At 45.1% G+C, this 23,222-nt stretch overlaps 1 protein-coding gene across 4 annotated transcripts in view; it reads left to right on the forward strand.

Annotated features, from left to right (window-relative positions):
- The window catches only part of PRRC2B (proline rich coiled-coil 2B), a 69,290-nt gene that overhangs the window by 25,617 nt on the left and 20,451 nt on the right, over window positions 1-23,222 (forward strand). For all 4 annotated transcript variants that reach the window (XR_005589843.1, XM_039506187.1, XM_039506189.1 and 1 more), the window contains exons 6-18: window positions 515-658; window positions 1,367-1,608; window positions 2,114-2,235; window positions 2,743-2,885; window positions 3,550-3,640; window positions 4,181-4,373; window positions 5,058-5,373; window positions 8,313-8,503; window positions 14,866-15,073; window positions 16,231-16,453; window positions 17,211-19,274; window positions 20,915-21,114; window positions 22,121-22,266. Coding sequence is in view for 3 of the 4 variants with exons in the window: in XM_039506187.1 (XP_039362121.1) it covers window positions 515-658; window positions 1,367-1,608; window positions 2,114-2,235; window positions 2,743-2,885; window positions 3,550-3,640; window positions 4,181-4,373; window positions 5,058-5,373; window positions 8,313-8,503; window positions 14,866-15,073; window positions 16,231-16,453; window positions 17,211-19,274; window positions 20,915-21,114; window positions 22,121-22,266 (4,283 nt within the window). In the remaining variant the exon portion in view is untranslated. The remainder of the gene's footprint in view (window positions 1-514; window positions 659-1,366; window positions 1,609-2,113; window positions 2,236-2,742; window positions 2,886-3,549; window positions 3,641-4,180; window positions 4,374-5,057; window positions 5,374-8,312; window positions 8,504-14,865; window positions 15,074-16,230; window positions 16,454-17,210; window positions 19,275-20,914; window positions 21,115-22,120; window positions 22,267-23,222) is intronic.

Raw genomic sequence — 23,222 nt, forward strand, 5'->3', positions numbered from 1 at the left:
GGAAGGCAGTATATGTACCACAGTATAACACTTGATGCTTATTTATAACTTCTCACAGAGAACATTACAGGGAGCATAACATAATTCTGCAGTGGACAAATAACAAAAGTTGGAGGAATCTGAATATAAACATTGAGTGCTTCATAGCATTTCTGAAGTGAGCTTGCTGAATTTCCATTTCCAGTTCAGTGTGAATGAACATATACAAAAATAATCAGGGAGCTGCAGAACTTTAATTAGTTTTGTTGAACACAGGAATTTAATTGAAACCAATGCATTTGTAGTGGCTAGGTACTTCAGTATGGACGTGTGTTGTCATGTTAGCCACAGCCAGACGTGTCACTAACTAGTTAGCAAATGCTGGGGCAGGCAATAATTTGTGTTTGTGCTAGAAACCGAGATTTTCTCGAAACAGTTTTGTGCTATGGTTCCTGGATGATCACAAACAAGGCAGGGCTGTTGCAGGAGGAAGCAGACTTGACTTATCTGAGTTGTGCTTTTATTTCTTCAACAGGTTCAAGGGCCTCAAGCCGACTATTATCCTTCTCTCCCGAGGAATTTCCGACGCTGAAAGCAGCTGGCGAGCAGGACAAGGTTGGCAAAGAAAAGGGCGCCTTAGATCTGTCGTATGGGCCAGGACCAAGCCTCCGCCCCCAGAGTAAGTAAATGGCAGCATATTGCGTTCCTGCCAGCCAGCCACAACCCTTTAGATTACTTTAAAAAAGCTGGAGAAATGGCCATCAAGCCAGTCTGCAGTAGTTGCGCATGGTTCCTCGCCTGTGTTGTCTGTCACTCCTACAAGCCTCCATGGTCTGCTTGGCTCAGCAAATTAACAACAGAATCTTGGGGCTGAAATTGGGTACTTGAGTTCTGCAGAACAGGCAGCTAAATATTTACTGTCATCTGCCTAATAATTACTTAAAAATCCCTCTTTGTGCGAGGGAAGAAGATTATGTTCGGCTGTGGGACTCAAATGAAATATGTTTGGTTGTATCAGTTCTGTTCTCTAATGAACATTTGTCCGTAGCGCAAACTATCGCTTAACTGTAGCAGTACTTTTGATAGGAAATACCCACTATTGGGATAGCAGAGATGGTGTAGGTCCGTATTTGGGCTCACTGATGGCTAGGTGCATGCGTAAGCTTGCACAATCACTTCTGCAGCAATTCCTTAGTAACAGTCGATGCTATCAGTCTCTTCTAATAAATGTCTGTAAATTTTCCATTGTTCCTTGGTTTGTTCTTTCTCTCCTTTGACTTTAATTACGAAGCCACCCGGTTATTCTGGGCCTGGAAACTCTTTGCTTGATGATCTTCGACATGTGCCCCTCCGCCCCCCACTCACACACGTATTATTTCATTTTCAGATGTCACCAGTTGGAGGGAGGGCGGTGGGAGGAACATTATCTCTGCCACATCTCTGACCGCCTCCCCTCCTGAGCCGGGCATCAAGACCTCTAGCACAGGAGATGGAGCCCCCTCCTCAGTGAGTGCCAGCGATCCTAAGGAGCCCTCTCTCCGCCCGGCTCAGCCTATCCGTAAAGGGGCTTCGCAGTTCATGGGAAATGCGTACCATCCGCCTACATACCATGACATGTTACCTGCTTTTGTAAGTCCCTCCGCTCCCACGAGCTGTGTGCGCGTGTCTGTTTCTCCCTGATTTTTAGGGTGTCACCGTTCCCACCCAAAGGAATTAATAGTGTGTGTGTGGGGGGGAAATGCTATGTCTGGGTCTGCTAGCAGAGGCACTAAATTTCCATCCCCTCCCCTCCCAGGTATTGCTCTGGGACAGCTGAGATCTCTTCCTTTATTTGTCTTTCCATTCCTATCTTGTAGATTTCTCTGACATTTATCCTCAGTAGCCAACATTAATGCAACATTGATCCCCTCCATTCAGAAATAAATGCCTGCGCCTGCTGAAAAACCTCATTACCTCTCAACTGGCACCATAAAGGATGGTGTCCAAGATGACACCATGCCTGCCAATCAGATAAATCTGAAATGTTCTCCCTCCCCTCCCAACCCCAGCACTAAAATGCCCTTGTAATATAGTTTGGAGAGAGAGAGATTTTTTGGCAAAGACAAACCACTATGTTTATCATTGTTCTGTTCAGATGTGTCCACAGCAGTCATCTGAGGTCCCTGGATCACTGGACCGTGGGTCTTTCCCCCTTCCTCAGCTTCGGCTTGAGCCCCGGGTCCCTTTCAGACAATACCAGATGAATGACCAAGATGGGTAAGGCCTCCAGAACTGACTAACTTGCAGAGGAAAATGAATATAGGATAAGTTCCTTTTCTTATGCAAGAATCTTATGAATGAGCCAGCCTGGTGGACAAAGCTGTATGCCTGGCTTCATTTAAAGCCTCAGTGTTTTGCTTCCTCTGCAGCAGGGTCAGGGAGTGTTACAGAGGCAGGAAGCTGAAGGTGAGGGAGTTCTGCACATAGTTCAAGGAACAGAAGAACCTCAAAAGGAATCCTGTCCAATCCTAGGTCATAAGGATGGTGTCTGTGACCTATAGGCGTCCAGGAGGGGCTATTGGAGGCTCTATAATAATAAATGAGGGGAGGGAGGATTTAAAGGGCAATAATAGTTGTTTGTAGGCTCACTGCATAAGCATGTGACACACAATGTAGCTTAAACTGGTGCATTGTTATAAACTGAAGGCATATAGATTCCCTGCGCTTTCCATCCTTCTCTTTTAACTGGTGTTTGCAGCAATATCTTTTTGTCTCACCATATAGAAAAGAGAATAGACCTGGGGTATCTCGCCCAACTCGTCCAGTTCGGCAGCAAGGAGAGCGGGCTCCCCGGCCCACCATTATCAACGCAGAAAACTTGAAGGAGCTGGATGAACTCGACACTGATGCAGATGATGGTTGGGCAGGTAAAGTGCCATTACCTTCTTGCTTCAAGCAAGCGGTAACTACCCAGGGAGTGAAGAGAATGAATTGCTAACCCCTCTATCCCCAAAGAAAGACACTATTCATTCCCATGCTCCCCTGCCCTCCACACAAAAGAGGAGGGTGTTCTATGCAATGTGGCAGCGGCTGGTGGTTTAAATGATAGTACAATAGATCGTTCAGGTCCTCCCATCATGCTGTACTCAAGGAACTGGATCTGAGGATTCGCAAGCTTGATAACACCATGTGGCAGAAAGGGAACCACTGAAGCTGATCTTCCCTTCTGGGAAAAGACTGAGTCAAAGTTAGCTGCAATTCCTGAGAGTCCCATCATCTCGGTGCATGCAGCTGAAGTATAGCTATGTGTGATCTAGCGCACAGGATGCTTCATCTCAGCTTTCGTCCTCCCTGTCTGTAATGCGTGCTACCAGTCTTCTGAAATCTGCCCTGCTATTGAGATGTTTGGTCAAGACCTACGCTGCTTGTTTTCAATAGTCCTAATAATGGTGCTGTGCTTGGACACTCAGTTTTTTTCTAAATTGTGTCTGGTTTATGCTTTGAGTGATACAGATCAGGATGCTTTTCAGTTTGTCACAGGGCCCTCTGTCTTTCTTTTGATGTATCCTTTCTTCACTCCCGCCACCACAGGCATACACGACGAAGTGGATTACTCCGAGAAACTGAAGTTTAGCGAAGATGAGGAAGAGGAAGAAGCTCTTAAAGATGGAAGACAGAAATGGTAAGAGGTGTCTGTCTGAGATTCCATTGATGCTGCATTCATACCTCTGGTTTCTGTTTCAACAAGTGTCATGAGCACTTTAAAATTTGTTCTAATCAAGAGGAAAAGCTTAACCCTCGCCCCCCCCCCCTCAATTTTATGGTATAACCTCATGGATTCTACTTTTCAAAATCTATGTTGAGACAGCTTTGTGGCATAGATAAGATATGTGAATGGGTGCCAGGAGACCTGTGTTTTGTTCCTTGTTATGCCACTGACCAGCCTTGTGACCTTGGGCAAGTTACTTCATCTTTGTATACCTCATTTCTTCCATCTGTAAAATGGTGGCGTTAATACTTACACATCTTTACAAAGTGTTTTGAGATCTATGGATGACAATCCCAATATACGTGCCAAGTATTTTTGTTGTTGGATTCTCTAGTCCCTCTTTCCATTGTATTGTAGCTTGTATAACACGCCTTCTTATCACTTGATGAATGAGTTGAAAATGTGTTTTGAGCTGATTTGGAAATGATAATATCAGTGGCATTTGTACAACAGGAACACCTGGGACCCCAGAAGGCAGCGACAGTTGTCCCTGAGCTCTGCAGACAGTGCAGATATTAAACACACCCCGGAGGAAGGAAAGAACTGGGGTGACCCAGTTGGTTTGTCTCGGTCAGTCGTCAAGGTGCAAGGCCCCCAGCAGCCTGCAAGGAAGCTGAATGGCTGGACCCCTGCATCAGAATATCAGGTATGTTGAAGTTGCATAGATTGGATGCTTGATATAACAAATTACTCTGCTTCAGAATCCATGTTGAATTTTACAAACAGCAGTCTAGCTCGAAGCACCCATTGTGACAAAATGAAATCTGAGTAAAGCATGAGTAGTTTAGTGAGCAGCTAATCATAACACATCAGAACAGGCAGGAAGACTGGGAGAGGATATTCTTTTGAGCCTAGCAACTCTGCTCGTAATCATTTGGAGGGTGGGTGCACTGCTGAATGAATCATTTGGAGGGTGGGTGCACTGCTGAATGATACAAAGCACTTTCTTTACTCCCAGCTGTAGAGATTTTTCCTGTGCAACACTTCCAGTAGAGAGAGGAGAGGGGGAATTTAATCTGGACCAGTATGCTTGGGTTGCTCCAAAACTTGTTTTGTGTGTGTCAATTTAGTAATGCTGTCTTTGGAATTTGTGCACTGTGGCAATCAGTTTGCATCAGAAAGCAGAGGTCAGGTTTTTGTGGATTTTCAAAAACTTTTTAAGTGTTTAGCAATTTAAGACTGAACCAAATGGGGTCGTGGACATATTCTCAGCTAAGCAGCTCTCTGTAGGTGATGGGGAGGGGTTGTACCTCGTGTGGGATTAAAAAGGTTAAATTGCATGAGGCTAGTATTTTCAGATGATGCTCAGTGGGGTATTCCTTTTTGGCAGAAGCCCCCACTGGGATGTATTCTCAGACAGCAGTCCTTGGAGGATAAAGAAGAAAAGGTGCCCCTGAGACAGAAGTTTGTCCACTCTGAGATCTCGGAAGCTGTTGAGCGAGCCAGGAGGCGACGTGAGGAGGAAGAGCGACGAGCCAGAGAAGAACGCCTGGCTGCCTGTGCTGCCAAACTCAAGCAGCTGGATCAGAAATGCAAACTGGCTCAGAAAACAGGAGAGACCCAGAAACATGTGGAGAATGATGATCTGAAACCCCCAAGTGTGGAAAAGAAGGTGGCTCCGGAGAATGGTCATACGTTCCGTAGAGGTAGGGAAATGTTACTCACCTTGCTTCATAAAAGTTGCTTTTATATTATCATAATTGACCCCTTTTAGCTGAGCAAGGATGTAACTGCGCACTGCGGGGGCAAAGAAAGCAGTTGCAGGCTGCTTAGAGTCACATCACAAGCCATCAATTTTTTCTAGTTTTCTAAAGAACATTTATTTTGGGTCAATAATGTAGGGCCTCCTTTAAAGGGACACAGTTGATTAAAAACTGTATTAAAAAGGAAAAAAAAAATCCTACCACCCCAATTTCCTTATCCAAGTTACAGACAACACCTTACCTGATTAGACAGAATTTTTACAATCTGATTTACTTATTATGCCCTCTCTTCACTTGTCTCTCAGTTTAGATGAGAACAAAGCCTCAAATTCCATTGTTGTTTATATAGTCAATGTCACTTTCAGGTTTTCATGCTTTAATACAACACTGCAATATTTAGAGTGCAAATACTGTAGAAAATGTTTAGAAAAACTTTCAATTTGGATGGTAGGATTTTTCAGAGCTTAATTTGAAACAAACTAATTTAAGATGAGATTTGATGCAACCAGTGACACTTAAGTAGGTCCTTAAATACACATGAAAAGCAGTGGGACTATGCTGTTTGGCTCTCGACAAAGGAATGGTGTGTATATACAGTAACTCCTCACTTAACATTGTAGTTATGTTCCTGAAAAATGCGACTCTAAGCAAAATTATGTTAAGCATTAATGTAAATGGGGGTGGAGGGGTTAGGTTCCAGGGAAAAAATTTTCGTGCACGCGCGCACACATGTTTTAAACAAACAATATTGGTACACAGCGATGATGATTGTGAAGCGTGGTTGAGGTGGTGAAGTCAGAGGGTGGGATCTTTCCTGGGGAATGCCTTACTGCTAAATGATGACTAGCAATTGGCTGAGCCCTCAAGGGATAACTCGTTGTTAATGTAGCCTCACACTCTACAAGGCAGCAGGAATGGAGGGAGGGGAGACAGCGTGGCAGACAGAGACACACACCCTGTGTGAGAGAGATGTGCATTGCCCCTTTAAATACGCTGACCCCACTCTTAAGTACACTGCCTTGTTAAGTAGATCAGCAAGCTGAGACTGCAGCTGCTGCCAGGAAGCTCCCTCTGTGTGTCTCCCCTACTCTATGGAAGATGGGGTAAGCGGGGTGCAGGAGCAGGGGGGAGGGAGGCACCCTGACATTAGACACCCCCCCACACACAGCAAGCAGGAGGCTTGGGAAGCAGCTCCAAGGCAGAGGGCAGGAGCAGCACATGGCGCTGGGGGGAGGAACAGCTGAACTGCTGGCAATTGATAGCCTGCAGGGTGGCTGCCTCGCAGGGAACTTAGGGGGGCTGCCGGTTCACCCTGGATCCAAGCCCCCACCAGCTAGCTCCAACGGGCTGCTCTTCCTGCAAACAGTGGATAATGCAGGCGGCTGCCAAATGACATTATAAGGGAGCATTGCACAACTTTAAACAAGCATGTTCTCTAATTGATCAGCAACGAAACAACGTTAACTGGGACGACTTTAAGTGACGAGTTACAGTACCTGCACTAAAGCACTAATGCAGCAATCTGAACTGGCTCAGGTAGCAGACTTTTATTTTTTGTTTGTATCAAGTGTTGGGTCATAGTCTCATTTCTTTTCATTTTATTCCCACAATTCTTTGAGTGCTTGTCCATGTCAATTCCAATCAGGTGTGCGCACGCTGCGTGCACGACAGCTGGAAGATTTTCCCCCTAGCAGTATCCGTAGGGTCGGCCTGTGCGCCCCCTGGAGTCGTGCCCTCATGGTGCTCAATATAGTGCCCAGCTGACCTGGACCCTCCCCCACCCCTTCAGTTCCTTCTTACCGCCTGTGACGGCTAGCTGGAACTCCCCATTGCTCTCGGCTCAGTAGGTGCATGCTTCTCAGTATCGTGTATGTATATAGTTAGATTCAGTAGTAGTTTAGCGTAGATAGTTTTCTCTCATAAGTTTCCTTTGGGGGTCCCCCACCACATTTTCCTCCAGGTATGCCTCGGTCCCCAGGCTTTAAGCCATGCTCAGACTGCAGCAGGTTTATGCCGAGAAGGGACCCGCACACTTGTGCTTGAAGTGTCTTGGGGAGGATCGTCGTAGAGACTGTTGTAAAATCTGTAGAGGGTTTTGCCCCAGGACCCTCAAGGACAGAGAACAGCACCTCCGAGTTTTGCTTATGGAGGCAGCATTTCGGCCGCAATCAGACCCTGGTCTGGCAGACCCAGCCCCAAGCGCCACCTCCTCAGTGCTCCGGCACCATCGACGCATGAGCTGGTGCCGAGGAAGGACTCTTTTATAAGGACCCACGGCTCCGCACACAGGTCCAAGGGTCTCACTCCCCAGTGCCTCATAAAAAAAAGAAGGCCGACAGAGGGCGCTCCCTGACCAGCATCAGCATTGACTCCTCATTTGGTTAATGTGGAAGGGCCAACTGGATGATTAATGGCAGTATTCTGTGTGTCCTGCAGGAGATCTGTGCCCTAGAACTCTGCCTCTTGCTCCACCAAGGGTTAAAAAGTGTATTTGAATCATAAGGGCAGGGGCAAGTGCCTTGTCATTAAAATGACCCTTGTGCTCAATGTAAGGAGTGGCATTGGGCTCAAAATGGATTATTCATTTCTCCTTGGTCAGAAGGATGGTATAGCATTGGAAGGCCTCGGTAGGAGGGTTGTGTGAGCAGAGCAAGGAAAATGGAATGATTTTTAGGGCAGTCTAAGGAAGATAGCAGCTGAAATACTGTGCATATGGTAGAGCATAATAGAGTGGAATGGTGAGTTCACCTGTGTAATACAATCACAATGTGCTCACAGCTCATATGTGCAGTGAGCTTAGGCTACCTGTGAGAAAACTGCTTTATAATGTGGGCTATTGTGGGCAGCAGAATTTAATCCAATCTTGTTTCCATCCTCCCCAGCTACTTCTGAATGTCATGCACAAGATGTCTCTGTTGGTTATCTAGAAGAGGAAACCACAGCCACAACAGTAGCTGCCCAAAGCAGCAGTGAGGAGGAGATTAGAGAAGCCACATCCCCAGCACAGGAGTTCAACAAATACCAGAAATCACTTCCTCCAAGATTCCAGAGGCAGCAGCAGCAACAGCAGCAGGTAAGAGGTCTGACAGCTCCCCCTTCCCCCCAGCAACACACTCTCACATTCATTCTCTCTCTCTCTCTCTCTCTCTCTCTTCACTGCACACCCTAATCAAATATTGTTGTTTATTTGGGGCCAAATCTTATGCTCAGCACCAAGTAACCAGGTTTTGTGCTAGGGAGTTCCAGGGGGTGGGAAATGGGAATCTTCCTCCTAGCTCTGCTCTTCAGCATGCTTGGACACAAGAATCCCCTACGGAGCTGTACTTGGGGATATAGATTTTCTATGTAGGCTGCACACATCTTACATGCCCTTGTTCATAGTTTCCGAGATTATAAGGCTGGAAGAGACCATTGTGATTATCTAGTTCTAGTCTGACATCCTGTAATCCATGAGATTTTTCCTGATTACTCTTGATGTAAAATTTCCAGTGATGGAGAGTCCATCACAACCCTTAGAAAATTGTTCCAGTTGTTAATTACCCTCACTGTTTAAAAATAAATAAATTGAGCCGTATTGCTAGTTGAATGAGTCTAGCTTCAACTTCCAGCCATTGGATTTTGTAGACTTTTGTCTGTTAGATTGAAGAGCCCATTATTATCAAATTTCTTCTCCTCGTGTAGGTACTTACAGTCTGTGATCAAGTCACCCCGTAACCTTCTCTTTGCTAAATTAAATAAAATGAGCTCCTTGAGCCTTTCATTGTAAGACATGTTTTCCAGTCCTACATTTAGAGGCTTCTGTGGTTTGGGGAAGCAATGGGTGGGAGAGCAGGATTTGCCTCTTTGTCTCTGCCATTCACTTTAAAGAATAGTACTAGACCAGTGGTTCCCAAATGTGGTTTGCGGGTTGTTCAGAGTAAGCCCCTGGCGGGCCGTGAGACACTTTGTTTACCTGAGTGTCTGCAGGTATGGCCGCTCGCAGCTCCCAGTGGCTGCGGTTCGCTGTTCCTGGCCAATGGGAGCTGCAGGAAGTGGTGGCCCAGCCCACACCACTTCCTGCAGCTCCCATTGGTCGGAAACGGCAAGCAGCCGTACCTGCGGATGATCAGGTAAACTAAGTGTCTTGCGGCACGCCAGGGGCTTATCCTGAACAAGCCGCAAACCAAGTTTGGGAGCCACTGTACTAGACAAGATGTGTGAAGTGTTGGCTTCTATGCTAAACTCATCTTGTTGCCTCCTGGCAGTATCATTTTAGTGTTATGTAGTTTTAAAAACAGAGCTCTGGGTTGTGAGGTTGTTGTCAGGATCATTTGAATCAGATACACACAGGGGTGGATTCCTCTTCCTGTGGCCAAAATTAAAGGTGCAGCTGTGGGGTCTTTTCCTACCAAAGTAGCGCTGCCACCATGGGCCTGATCCAGCATGGTGTTTTGCATCCTTGGCTCCCATTGCCTTCAGTGGGAGCAAAGCGTGCTTAGCACTTTGCTGGATCAGGCCCCTTGTGAACATGTCCCCTAACTCCCACTGACCAAGATGTATGCCAGAGATATCTCCGCTCCCCAGGCGTGGGTGGGTGCTAACAGGCCCGGGCATGCATGGAAAGGAGGCCGCAGGAGGCGGTCAAACCCTTGTACTATAGGTTTATTTTCTTAGTAGACTTGGACTCTAATATGAAATACATCTACCAAGAGTCCCTCGCTCTGTACCCATGTTCTGGAATGTGGTCAGCTGTCTGTCTACTAGAAGAACCCACTGTTGGATCTTCGGTTGGCAGGTGATTATGCCCTGCCTCAAATGGGTCTCAGGGGTGCAGAACTGGAATGTGTCACAGTCCACCTCCTCCCTGTTCTGTGTAAAGATGGTGTTTTCAGTATGCCTGGTACTTGCCTTCTATTACTCTGCCCCCTATCCCTTTTGTCCTGCATTGGCTCCTTCAATTAAGCTTATTTGTTTGAATTTTAAGTGTGTAGTTGGTTTTAAGTTTTTATTTCATTACAGAATGTTCTTCAGTGCCATGCCCAGCCTGGATTGCTCTATAACTATGATTTCCCCTCCTCTCCTTTATAGCTGCCACTAGTCACTTCTGTGTGAGTAGCACTACAGGAGTGCATCCAGGCTTGGAATGATTAGATGTTCATTGTAATCCTTCACAGAGTAGCCATTTGTGCATCAGTCTCACGGGGACCATCTGTGGTTACAAAAGGGGTAATTATATCTAGGCTTGGAAGGATTACATTTTTTATTGGTAAATGTCAGTAAAAATTGATTTCACCATACGCACACAAAAACTGGCAAGAAAATATACAATATGTGAAATTTACAGATAGGAAAGGTAAGAAAAATGACTGAGAACCAACTTAAGGATATTTTAACATGTGATGATGACAGTTTGGGTTTTAACAGTTTTATAAAGCTTTTTAACTTTTTGAATCTCATTGCCTGCTGTCATTCAATAATTGTCTGATGCCCTCATAATTTCCTGCAACTATGCAAATTTAATTTGATAAAAATTGAAAAAATGCTTAATATAATCATGGATGTTTTTCCATCAAAATTATTAAAACATAAAAATTGAATTCTGTCAAGCCTAATTATATCGCTAAATTAATATAGCCCTGATGTTTAGCTTGGGGTTTTAATAATTACTCTTCACTGCCATGTTACTCCATAATTATTGTTGTGGTTGATAGGTATTTTGGTGACTCAAAGATACAGCACTAACGGTTGCTACAGTTACTTTATATACAATGGAGGCTGTCAAGCTCAAAATCCAATATTTCTAAATGTCCCCCCTGTCATACTAATAACATCTTGAATTATTACCACTGGAAGAATATTTTTTAAAAAGTCTTGCTTTATTTTTCATCTTTTGTGTGGCTAGTACAAATAGATTAGTTTCACTTGTGGTTCTCATCTCTTTGTAGTGCTTGCTATTCCATAGGGATGTTGCAGTCAAAAATGATAATACAACCTGCTGTCATAAACTTAATTTTGTTAAAAAAAATTTCTAAGATTCCAGTGCAGTAGATAAATGTAAAGCTAAGAATAGAGTCATCTTTCCTGTTTGGTTACTTCTGCACTAAGGCGAGGAGAAAGCAGCTTTTAAACCTCAACCGGCTTCTCCTGCAAACACTTCATGCTGGGTGTAGTACTTTGCTTACCTCTATTAGGTGGTCCCCATAGAAGTCAGTTGGTGGTGGTGTTATTCTGGTAGGAATCATTCACAGCTGTGACACGCTTTTCAACCCCTACCAACAGAAATAACAAATTAATACGATCTTAAAATTCCTACCCCAGGAAGAGATTTTTATTCTGTGACAAGGGAGAAGTGCCAGTGGTTCCTTGAAGTTTACTGGGCACTTTGCTATTGATTTTACATGGAAGGTGCTCAAATACTACTACTACTATTTATTATTTTGTATTACTGGACTCCATTGTACTAGGTTCTGTACAAACCACAGAACACAAAGATGGTCTCTGCTCCCAAGGGCTTACAGACTAAAGTATAAGACAAGAGACAACAGATGGATACAGTACAGTGCTGCTGGACAGCAATATAAAGCCCTACAGGCTTGTCTTCACTGCAGATTTGGCTCAAGTTATCTACACTTGGACTAGCCTAACTCAAGTGAGCGTAACCACACTGCAAAACAGCAACACAGAGTGATCAGATCTGCAGCAAAGAATAGCCGCATCCCTACTGTGTTCCTAGCTCGAGCACTCCCCCTGTACCTCCTGACAGGCAAGCTAGCTCGAGTGTAAAGCATCACTTAATTCGAGCTAGAGATTCTTGTTTGCGGATGGGAGTCAGATTAGGAGCAACACTTGAAGCTAACATGTTAGTGAAGACAAGACCAAAGATGGATGGAAATGTTTTCAAGATCAAGCCCTTAAGGAGGTAATATTCATATGGAAAATCACCACAATAACTGCTCAAATTTACTTCTGTATAGCTGTTAAAATGCCAACACCTATTTTATTTTGTTTAAAGTATCCTGTCTCTTTTGTTTGTATTTGGTTCAGTACAACCTTAATCCTGGGCATAAACTATTTGTCTGCCCTCCTTTTTGAATTATAAAAACAATATGAAGAATGAGACCACAGTTCAAAGGGTATTTAGGCGCTGTCATGTTAAAAGCAGGGCCATGACTAGTAGGTTCCCAGACCATTCTATTCCCTAGCTATATGGAAGTCACAGCGGTTACTGCAGTCCTGCTTTGCTTCATGGGCTGGTAGAAGAGGATTAATTCCTTCTGCAGTCTCCCAATACACAGCTCATGCTGTGAGCTGGAACTGTGATTTACCTCATAACTAGAAGCTGACTCCATTGCAGTGACACTGAGTACCTTTCCCAGGTCTGAAGATGAGCTCTGTGTAACTCAAAATCTTCTTTCACTGACAGAGGTTGGTCCGATAAAAGATATTACCTCACCCACCTTATCTCTCTCTTGCAGTGTGACAGATTTGAATGGTGGGCAAGGGATTCCCTATGGCAGGGGCAGGCAACCTATGGCACGCGAGCTGATTTTCAGTGGCAGTCACACTGCCTGGGTCCTGGCCATCGGTCCGGGGGGGGCTCTGCATTTTAATTTAATTTTAAATGAAGCTTCTTAAACATTTTAAAAACCTTATTAACTTTACATACAACAATACTTTAGTTATATACTATAGACGTATAGAAAGAGACCTTCTAAAAATGTTAAAATGTATTACTGGCACACAAATCCTTAAATTAGAGTAAATAAATGAAGACTCGGCCCACCCCTTCTGAAAGGTTGCCGACCCCTGCCTTATTGCTATGGTGTTGGGTCAGAACTTTAGGGCTTTGCGATTTGTTCCTTTCTCATCTGGTTGTCTCCATGTAGGAAGTAAAATGCTCTGGAAGGTTGCGTCTCTGTCATATAGGCAAAATTTCCAAAGTACTTTTGTCTTTCTAATGGATAATTCAGTCATATGCATAGCACATACGGTATTAGTTGTGGCTAGTAAAGTACAGTGTGAATCCCACAGAATGGCTAAATGCGGCTGTGGAAATGGCCTACATGTAATGTTGGTGGAGTGGCTTAGCTTTTAGGGGAAATAGGTTCTCTCTTTTCAAATGTAACTGTTTGATGCAGCCTGATTTTATTGCAGCTGTTGGATGGGTTACCTCAATCTATTATCCTGACTCAAGTTGCCTGGCACTGCTCATTTAGTTTAGAACGAATGAACTGAAGTCTTCAGTGCCTTTGTTATCAGGGAGTCTGTTTAAGTGAAATGTTAGACTCCCTTTGATGTTGTTCTTGTTGATGATTTGAGTAGCAAGAAGCAAAGATTCCCAAGATTGTAGTGTTTGGGAAGGGCTTTCACACTTAAGCATACCTGGAATTGAGAGCACATTGTAGAAAAAGCAATTTACTTAGCTGGTATCCATATTCCTGATGCTTATTATTAAAGAGTTTTGTCTTTTTAAAAACATGTTGCTTTTGTTATTGTCCTTCCCAGCCTCTCTTCTCCTAATGCTGGATCCTGCATGGAAGTTGTAATCTTGCTCTGGGATATTGAGCTGTAGTGGAAGCTCTTATACTGTGACAAATACGCCATGATTATTTCAGTGAGGGGCTCAGTGGGAGGAGAAGGGAGTTGACCTTTTTAATAAACATTTTCAGCATCTGGTAACTTTGTAAACATAGTTTTTAAAAAAATTAATCAAGTTTGACCAATAAATATAACTTGTTCTAATTGGTTTTGCTACATTTTGAAGGTTTTCCCCAGAATATAAAATTCCTTCTGTGTGTAGTTTCTACCTGGACCTTTGGCTAAGATCATATGTCAAATCAGATAAATATCTGTTCTATTCCTTTATCAGGGGATTGTATCCTGCCCTGTCAGGGTAATGGAATGAGATGACCTCATGGTTGCTTCATCTCTCAGAATAATACATAGGAAATACTCTAAGATTTTAATGTTCTCTTAACTGAACTTATTTCCTTTTTAATGTAATCTCTCTGGTTAATGAGTTTTAGTATTAGTAGTAGTATCTATATGCACTAAATATCAAGTGATTAAATTCCCTCCAGTGAGAAGCAGCATCTACATTATTTGAACCAGATTACTAAATTGCTGGAAAATGCTGTTAAAAATCTCCTGTGTCTCTGATGTAATGCTGTGATCTAGCAGCACCAGGAATATTTGTGAGAAGACAGCAATACAGTGTGAGCTGCCGTATGCATCTAAAGAAGCGCAGGCTGCTCCCTATCAAACCTGTTAGTGAACTGCCCACATCTGTCATTGCTCCTACCCGAGGTGGAAGGATTCTTTGGTTCTTTTGAGTTTATAATGCAAGCTTGTGTGCAAGCTGGCCTACGCCAAAGAAAATGCACTCATGACTCATGTCCTGCTATATACAAATGTTTGAGGACTGTGCTAACCTATCTCATTGTTCTGCCTACCCAGGAGCAGTTGTATAAGATGCAGCATTGGCAGCAACAGCAGGTCTATCCTCCACCATCCCATTCCCATCCTCAGCGTACGTTCTACCCACCACACCCTCAGATGCTCGGCTTTGATCCTCGCTGGATGATGATGCCGTCTTACATGGACCCTCGTATGGCTCAGGGCCGTACCCCTGTGGATTTTTACCCTTCGGCCCTTCATCCTTCAGGTAAAGGGTGGTGGTTTTTTTGTTTGTTTCCCCCCCCCCCCCCCCCGGGCTTTCTTACTTTCCGATGCTATTCTGACTCAGTTTCTGGACCATATCTGTGGCCTTTAACCTAGAACTTAGATTCATGAGACTGAGAGTTGATGGGACCTTCACATTCAGTAACCTGTAAAGAATTAATTGCAAAGAGCAAGCTACGTTCTTTTGGGTTCTGACTAGTCCTCAGGTGTATAATGCCATGAGGACTGATCACTTTCCTAAGGTTTCAGGCCACTAGGAGTGCTGTGCCAGACAAGAGGGTGGGTTTTTGGCTGTTGAGATGCAGGTTAGGACCCTTGGAGGGAGGAGCTATCCCAGTCGGTTTGGCCTTCCTGAAATCCCGTCTTCTGCATAACCACCCTTACCTTGGCCCAGACTGCTCATCCTTGCTTTCTGTTGTCAACCCTCTCCAGGGATTGGGAAGAGTCAAAAGGGAGGTGGGGGCTGATGAACAGGCAGCACTAGGATGTGTACTTGGAGTTTGGGGTGGCATAGGGAATGCCTGAGAGTACCCCCACACCTAGTCATGTGGTGCCTGGTGGCTCTCATTTCATAGCAGGGAGAGACCCCCAACCCGCAGGAATGGAGGGAAGGGTTCTGGTGTGGTAGAGAAGGAAAGGAAGGAGTGGGCTAGAGATGGTTTTACTCACAAAACCTTATTAGATCCCCAAAGGAAAGGTAGGACAAGCCAAAAAGTCCTGCCTCAGGTTATATGTTCCTAGCACTTGTTAATCCTGCATTTAATCTGCCAGAGACGGGCATGTAAACAGTAGGATGAGTAAACCAGTGCCTTATGTTTGTGGTTATTTTGTATTTCTTACCCCCTCCCTCCGCTTCTTGCTCCCAAGCCAGTGAAGTTCTGGATTGCTATGCTTAGGCTTGGCTATGAAAGTTGCTCTAAATTGCGGCCCTAAGGATCCTTGCTTCCCTTTCATTCTGAGGCAGTTGAGTTCCTCTTTTTATATATCTCTTGATCTCAGTTTTCCCTTTTAAAAGAAGGTTTCCATGGGTGCATTCATCACCATCCAGGAGGGCAAGGGAGATGACCTGCCCTAAGGCTGTAAAATACTGCTTGGCTATGCGCTTCTAGTGTTACAGCTTGAATTCTTTCTTCTGTTCAGGAATTTTGAAGCCCATGATTCAGCAGGACTCCATTAATGGGAGCGGCTGCAGGTCTGAAGAGCAGAACTGTCAGCCATCGTTGCAGCAGGAAAGGAAAGCTGCCTCCATGGACCCTGCCCCAGTGTGGGGCCAGGAAAGCTACACATCCCTGCAGAACAAAGGATACCCATTACCACATCAAAAACAGACCGAGAACATGAGCATGGAGGGACTGCATACCAGGTGAGGGCAAAACCGTGCCATTCTGCCATGCCCACTGTACTGGGAGTGCCTCTTCCCTTTGAAGAGTGGGTTTGGAGTCTACCCATAAGACTTCTTCAAAGAGCAGGAGAAGTATTTTTGGTCACCTGTGTTCCCTTGAGTGCAGTGTAGTGATAGGCTAAAACACCATTGAGTTCTTGCATATAAGAAGATTAAATCCAGTATGTGTAATCAAAGCTTTATAACTTTAAAAACTAGAGAGACTCTAATTGATTCTCATTGGACCTTAACCTTTCTGCCCTGGGGCTTTGCAGGAGCTCCCTCAGTGGGAAGAGGCAGTTTTTGCTTATGTAGACAGCTGTCAAAAATTCTGGCTAACTCATGGGTGTCTCTTACTTTTATTTTATTTCATTTTTTAATCAGTGGTCCTTACCACTCTGACTCTGAATCAAGCTGCTAATTTTGAAATCACTACAAAGATTGGAGGCTGAATCCACATTCAGTTCCTGAGTATACCTCCCTTGTTTTTATTTTCTGTGCAGAAACCACTGACTTTTGTTCATCAGCTCTGCCTGACCTGGTACTGCAGACTGGGGCCATGGCAGATCAATGAATCCAGCAGTCAAGTATTTTATAGGCTTGATCTGTCATGATTTAAAGTAGATAACTAAACTGCATTTATTTCTTTATTTTTACTGTGTTCAACCTGGAGACCTGGAGCTGTGCTTCAATCACACTGACTGACTGACTGACTGACTTTGTTCTGGTTCCTTTTCAGGAGTGACAGCTCTTACTCTGCCTCATCTGGAAGGCCAGAGGGCATAAATGCCCAGCGAGATCTCTTTGAGGACAGAGGGGATGAGTACTTAAACACTTTTGACAAGAAGGCCCAAGCTGACTTTGACAGCAGTATATCTTCTCAAAGAATAGGCCAGGATCTTTTGTTTCAGCACCAGGAGACTGTGCAGGATGCATGCGTTTCTGGCGCCCGCCATGCAAGCTTACGGTATTCTCCCCTGGAGTCTGACTTTATACAAGTTGATAAAAAACCTGAGTATAATGGTTGGGACATCAACCACCATCAGAAATCCTCGGAGCCTGCAGCAGAGGCAGATGAAGACGTGCCCAGGGACGAGCAGTCATTTAGTGCTGACCCATGGAAGAAAGAAGGTGCTGCTAGCAAGCAACCTGCTGAAGAGACGGATTGGGCTCCTGAGAATAGAAACACCAACAATCAGCACCAGGAGCAGATGGGGAGGACCCGGAGATCTGGACCAATTAAAAAACCAGTCCTGAAAGCCCTCAAGGTTGAGGAGAAGGAGAAAGAGCAGGAGAAGATTAAACTAGAAGGAGAAGAGATCTCACACCCAGCAAAAGAGAAAGCACCTGTCTATAAGGTGGAGAATGATTCAGAAGATTCATCAACCTTGCTAAATTCCACTCATTACCTGCTGGACGAAAAGGGTTCTTCCCAAGCGAGCTTCACCCAAGATGCTGAGAAATCTCAGGAGGAAGAGGAAGAGGAGGAGGAGGAGGATAAGACTGAAAGGGCATGGGAGAATAAGCTTTCCAGAGAGTCTAATGACCTCCCTCCCACAAAAAGAAACAACTGGATCTTTATCGATGAGGAACAAGCCTTTGGTGGGAGAGGCCAAGGCCGAGGGAGAGGCAGAGGCTTTAGAGAGTTCACTTTCAGAGGCCGTGGTACTGCTGTTAGTGGCAGGGGTGTTTATAACAACCAAAGAAGCAGCAGAGGGCGGGGTCTACGGGAGTTCAATCAGCTGGAAGACTTCTCGAGAGGCAAGCCCAGGCGCAGGATTGCTAGCGAGACACATAGTGAAGGGTCTGAGTACGAGGAGCTCCCCAAGCGGCGCCGGCAGAGGGGTTCTGAAAACAGCAATGAAAGCTCCCTCCTAGAGAGGGAGGAGAGCGACCTGAAGAAAGGAGACTTCAAAGATTCTTGGAGGTCCAATAAAATCTACTCTGACGATCACAGCAGCCTTGATGCCAAGGTGAGGGCCCCGAGAGCCTTTGGGAGGTCGCTGCCCCCACGACTGAGCAACTCTGGGTATGGGCGAAGAGGCTTCATGGTGAAAGAGCCTTCCCAGTGGCAGGGCAGAAGCGGGGGAACCACATGGCAGGAGTACAGCCACTGCCCTCCATCAGACACTTTTGGGATCAGGCGACAGTCTGACAGGGACTATATCCAAGATTCTTACAAGCACGCGGACTCTTTCACTGGCAGGGGTTTTGAGGAGAATCACATTGACAACAGAAGGCCCTTGTTCCAGGAGGATTACACTGCAGATCAAGAGAACATAGAAAACAGGCCATTCAGGAGGCGGCGTCCCCCTCGTCAAGACAAACCCCCCCGATTCAGGCGCCTGAGACAAGAGAGAGAATCCGTCGGCCAGTGGAATCCCGAGGAAGGTGGAACCAGCCTGTTGCCCAGTCAATGGCCTGGGAGACCCAAGCTGACCACGGTGGAGAAGAATGGTGTCTCTGGCAGGAGGTCTCCTGAGCTGCCCTATCAGAACTCGTCAGATCATGCCAATGAGGAGTGGGAGACAGCGTCTGAAAGCAGCGACTTTAGTGAGAGACGGGAGAGACGCGATGGTGTTTTGGAGAGTGAAGCGCAGCTGGACGGTGGCCTTGCGAGTGGCAGCTTGGGAGAGAAGAGAGAGTTGGCAAAGAGGAGTTTCTCAAGCCAGAGGCCCCTTGTGGACAGACAGAGCCGTAAGGCTGAACCAGCAGGGTTTGGGGAGCAATTGGTAAGGGCCAGTGGAGGAGCTGCTTCCCGGTTCGAGAGCCAGCAGAATGGGATGCCAATGAAAAGCAAAAGGTAAACTCAAAGTCTGACGTACAACACATGCTCTGTGCATGCGTGTCACCACATGTGCTGATATCCCTGTGGCAAACTGGACTTGCAGGCAAGAAGGGGTTGACTCATGCAGAGATGTTGGCTGTGCTTCCTTTTATCTCACACACATGACTTAGCACCAGTTATCCATCTGTGTGGTGTTCATTGGCTTCACAAACATGTGTGTTCATTTGAGCCTGCTGTACCTCTGCTACCTTTGCTCGAACACTACTTGTGGTGGGAGTTCCAGCTTGTCTTTGTTTCAGAAGAGTGGTTGGTAATGGCTGGTGCTGCCTGAGCTGCCACCCTTCTTTAACCTTTTTAAATCCTATCATGCAATGGCAGATCACGCTTGTGCATCCCATCAATTCAAGTGCTAGAGAGTTAACAGATACTTCTTGGTCACCGACTCCAAACTCTCCAACCCTCCTCCAGTGAATCCCAGCTGGGGTATGGCCTGGCAGTGGTGGAAAGTTTGGAAGGCTTTGTTTCCTCTGTAATGACCTGATGGGAATGCAGAGGTGAAATGTCATTTATTTAAGTAGATTTCTCTACTTCAAAGCTTTTCTAGATCCACAGCAGTAGCTGTGGCTTGTGCACAGTGTTGGGAGTTCCCAGGGGTGGGGGGAAGAGACCGGAAGCCTGAGCCCATCCGAGCCTGGCCACCCCGAGCGGAAGGGCCGAAGCCAAAACCTGAGCCCCAGCACCCAGGGCTTTAGCCCTTGGGCTTCAGATTTGGCCCTAGGCCCCACCTAGTCTAGCCCTGGAAACCCCATTAAAATGGGGTTGTGACCCAGTTTGAGAACCCCTGAAGTAGATAATTCTTGCTTTGATGACACTACTTGATTGTTTTCTTCCCTGGCTAATTATTAGCAAGTTGCTCCATAATAACAGAATAATGGTTTATGCTGAGATACCAGTAAAAGGGAGTATACCTGGGTGTGTGGTAGGAACTGTACTCAGGTGAAAAGAGAAGGGAGGGAGAGGGGGAGGGGGAGACCGATATATGCTGCTAAATATTGCTTCTTTCTAAACCAGATATTTTTTTCCTATCGTGCTGCTAATCCTCTGCACCTCTTCTCTTCAGCTTCCCAGTGCTCCTTGTCAGTTAAGCTGTAGGGAATGACATGTAGCTGATGGTCAGAGGTGCGAAGAATTGCCAAGAAAAATAATCCGGAAGAGGCATTTTTTGGCTCAATGTTTGTCTCTTTCTTGCCTTCCTTCCCCTCTCTGCCCCCAAGCTGACCCTGCTGGAAAATATGCATTTATTTAAAGAGGATTCAGGGAAACTTTAAAGCTTTTGTACAAGGGTAGAAGACATTGGTAGCACGAGCCCAGAGAGCGGGAGGCCTGTAAATTTCCCTGTGAGACAAGCGAAGAGTACAAACCATGTGCAGTTCATCACTGCAAATGCTGCTGTTTTGTTTCCATCCCATTTCCCACAACAATATCCTCAGCATCAGGCTTCTGCTCTGAAGCAGCATCTACATCAATTGAGAGTGAGGGGCGTGGGTTGCCCGGCTTGGTTTAAAAACGTGGCTAGGAGAAGATAACCCATTTGTGTTTCTCCCCACCCTCCTTGTCCTCATTGAACCTAACCCCCTTCTCTCTCTTTCTCTCAGATCTCCAGAAGAAGGTGGGGGTCTGGGTAACGCCAAAAGTGGGAGCAGCCACTCTGTTTACAGCCTAGAGAGATCATCGCGCACTAGCTCAGACAGTGCTGAGGGGCCAGGTAAAAAGCAGGAAAAAGAGCCTAAATCCACAGCCCAGAGACCAAGTGAAAAGGGACAGACCATGTCACAGTTCGAGTTGAATTATGGAAGTAAGTGTCTAATTTAGTTGGTCTCCTTAAAGGGACGCTGTCCAGTTAAACGTCACATTAGAATGTCGTCTTTTCTGTTACTGGTAACACCCAGCATGATTCAAAATGAAGTCATTTTAAATGTCAGGTTTATTCCTTTCTCTCCATTTATTTATAACAAATTTCTGGTGGAATTGACCAACAGATATTATGGAAACATTTCTATTCGTCTTAAGTATTTGCAAAAGCTTTTAATTTTTTCATTAAGACCCAGTTTTGAGCCAAATTTGATGTTGGTGTGCCTTTAACATTTCTTCTGTGGGAAGAGTTAGGGGAGTGCTTATAGAAATGTCTCTCTCTACACAGTGTTACAGTCTATCTCAAGTCAAGAGTAAAAAATAGTCTGGTTGGTTGGAGAGAAGTTGAGAAACCATAGCCATCTAAAGCAGAGGAGTGTGAGCTGAGCTCAGGACTGAAAGTCAGCTGAGTTCCAACCCTGGTTCTGATACTGGCTCTCTGTGGCCTTAGGCAAGTCACTTCACCTCAGGGTTAATAATCCTTCGGGGGTGGGTTGTAAAGGTTAATCAGTTAATCCTTGTACAGCACTTTAAAGACTGTGGGTTAAATTTTCAAAAGCACTTAAATCACTTTTGAAAATGGAACTTAGGCTCCTAACTCTTGGGTTCTTTTGAAAATGTTACCCAGTGCTATGTAATTCAGCATTAGGAGGAGTTTCTGGGTTGTTCTCTAGAGTTAATGCCTTTGGTGTCATATGGAAAGCCCAGATTTTGGCTGCCAGTCCTACGCCGTGATTCTCGAGGCCACGGATAGTGTGCTTAGATTCTGTTGGAGAGTAGTGATGCAAGGCACTTCAGAGTAACCCTGCTGGTAGATATCAACAGACTGCTGTTGCCTAGTTTCCAAAGTAAATTTAAGTTGCTGTTGGCTAAGTGGTTTCACTCCTTAGCTTGGGTCCCTTTTGGAATACATTTTTGAACAACCTTTTTAAACCGTAAATCTTGTTCAGATGCCATCATTGACAATCGGGTTTCAAGCACAGCAGAGGAGAATGAAGTGAGCTCTATGGCAGGAGAAGGCTTCATTGAGGTCCTCACTAAGAAGCAACGCCGCTTGCTGGAAGAGGAACGTAGGAAGAAAGAACAAGCTGCCCAGGTGAGGAGTGGGAGTAAAGCCTGCAGTGGTCTGAGAAGGAGAGGGACACAAACACACATACACAAAGTTTTTGAGAAAGTGACAGCATGTGTGGTTAGACTAACCCTCACAGTATTAGGCATAGAAAATGTGACCACAGGGGATGGATCATTCAATGATTGCCTGTTCCATTCATTCCCTCCAAAGCACTTGGCATTGGCCACTGTTGGAAGACAGGATATTGGGCTAGATGGACCATTGGTCTAATTCAGTATGGCTGTTCTTATGTCTGGGTGGGTAAATTGAGCATGTCTTCTGCCATTTGGAAATGCTTACAAGGGAATTGTGGGAGTAGGCCAGTTTTCATCATAGGCTGCCAGTTGAAGAGTCTTTCATTAAAGGTAGAGTTCTTAAATCCAGATCAGAGCTTCTCAGCCAGCATCAATTAACAAAAGTTCACTTTCCCAAATTAAGGTTTTGTACTTATCTCCTGAACAGTAAGATTTTATCTGGCTAGGAAGCAGCAGAAATACACATACAGAAGGGTGGTTCCAGGGTTAAAATAATAATTTGTAGCCAGACCATTTTTAGGGACTTAAATGTCCCTTTCCTAGCTGCTCATTGACCCTTAAGCAGTGTTCTGAGACTGGATTGCTATGGCTGAATTGTTAGTCAGGGTCTTCTGTCAGTGTAAATGATGTTCCAATGGATCCTTCTGACCCTTCTACTACTCTGTTCTTGAGGAGTGGAATATGAGGAGACAAATCTAAACTGATACACTGAAGAAAGGCGCAGATTGCTCCCATCACCGTCTCTCCAGTCTCCCATTGTGGAGTGTTAGTACATCTAGAACAGGAAACAAGCACCATATGAAACTCCTTGGTCACTCTAAATTAGGAGGAGTTGCAAACACTAGTGAGGACAGAAATACAAAGGGGCCTGGAGTTTGTCTATGTTACAAAACGTTATTTGTGTTT

The sequence above is a fragment of the Mauremys reevesii genome, linkage group 19 (genome assembly GCF_016161935.1).
Source record: "Mauremys reevesii isolate NIE-2019 linkage group 19, ASM1616193v1, whole genome shotgun sequence".
NCBI classification, from domain to species: Eukaryota; Metazoa; Chordata; order Testudines; family Geoemydidae; genus Mauremys; species Mauremys reevesii.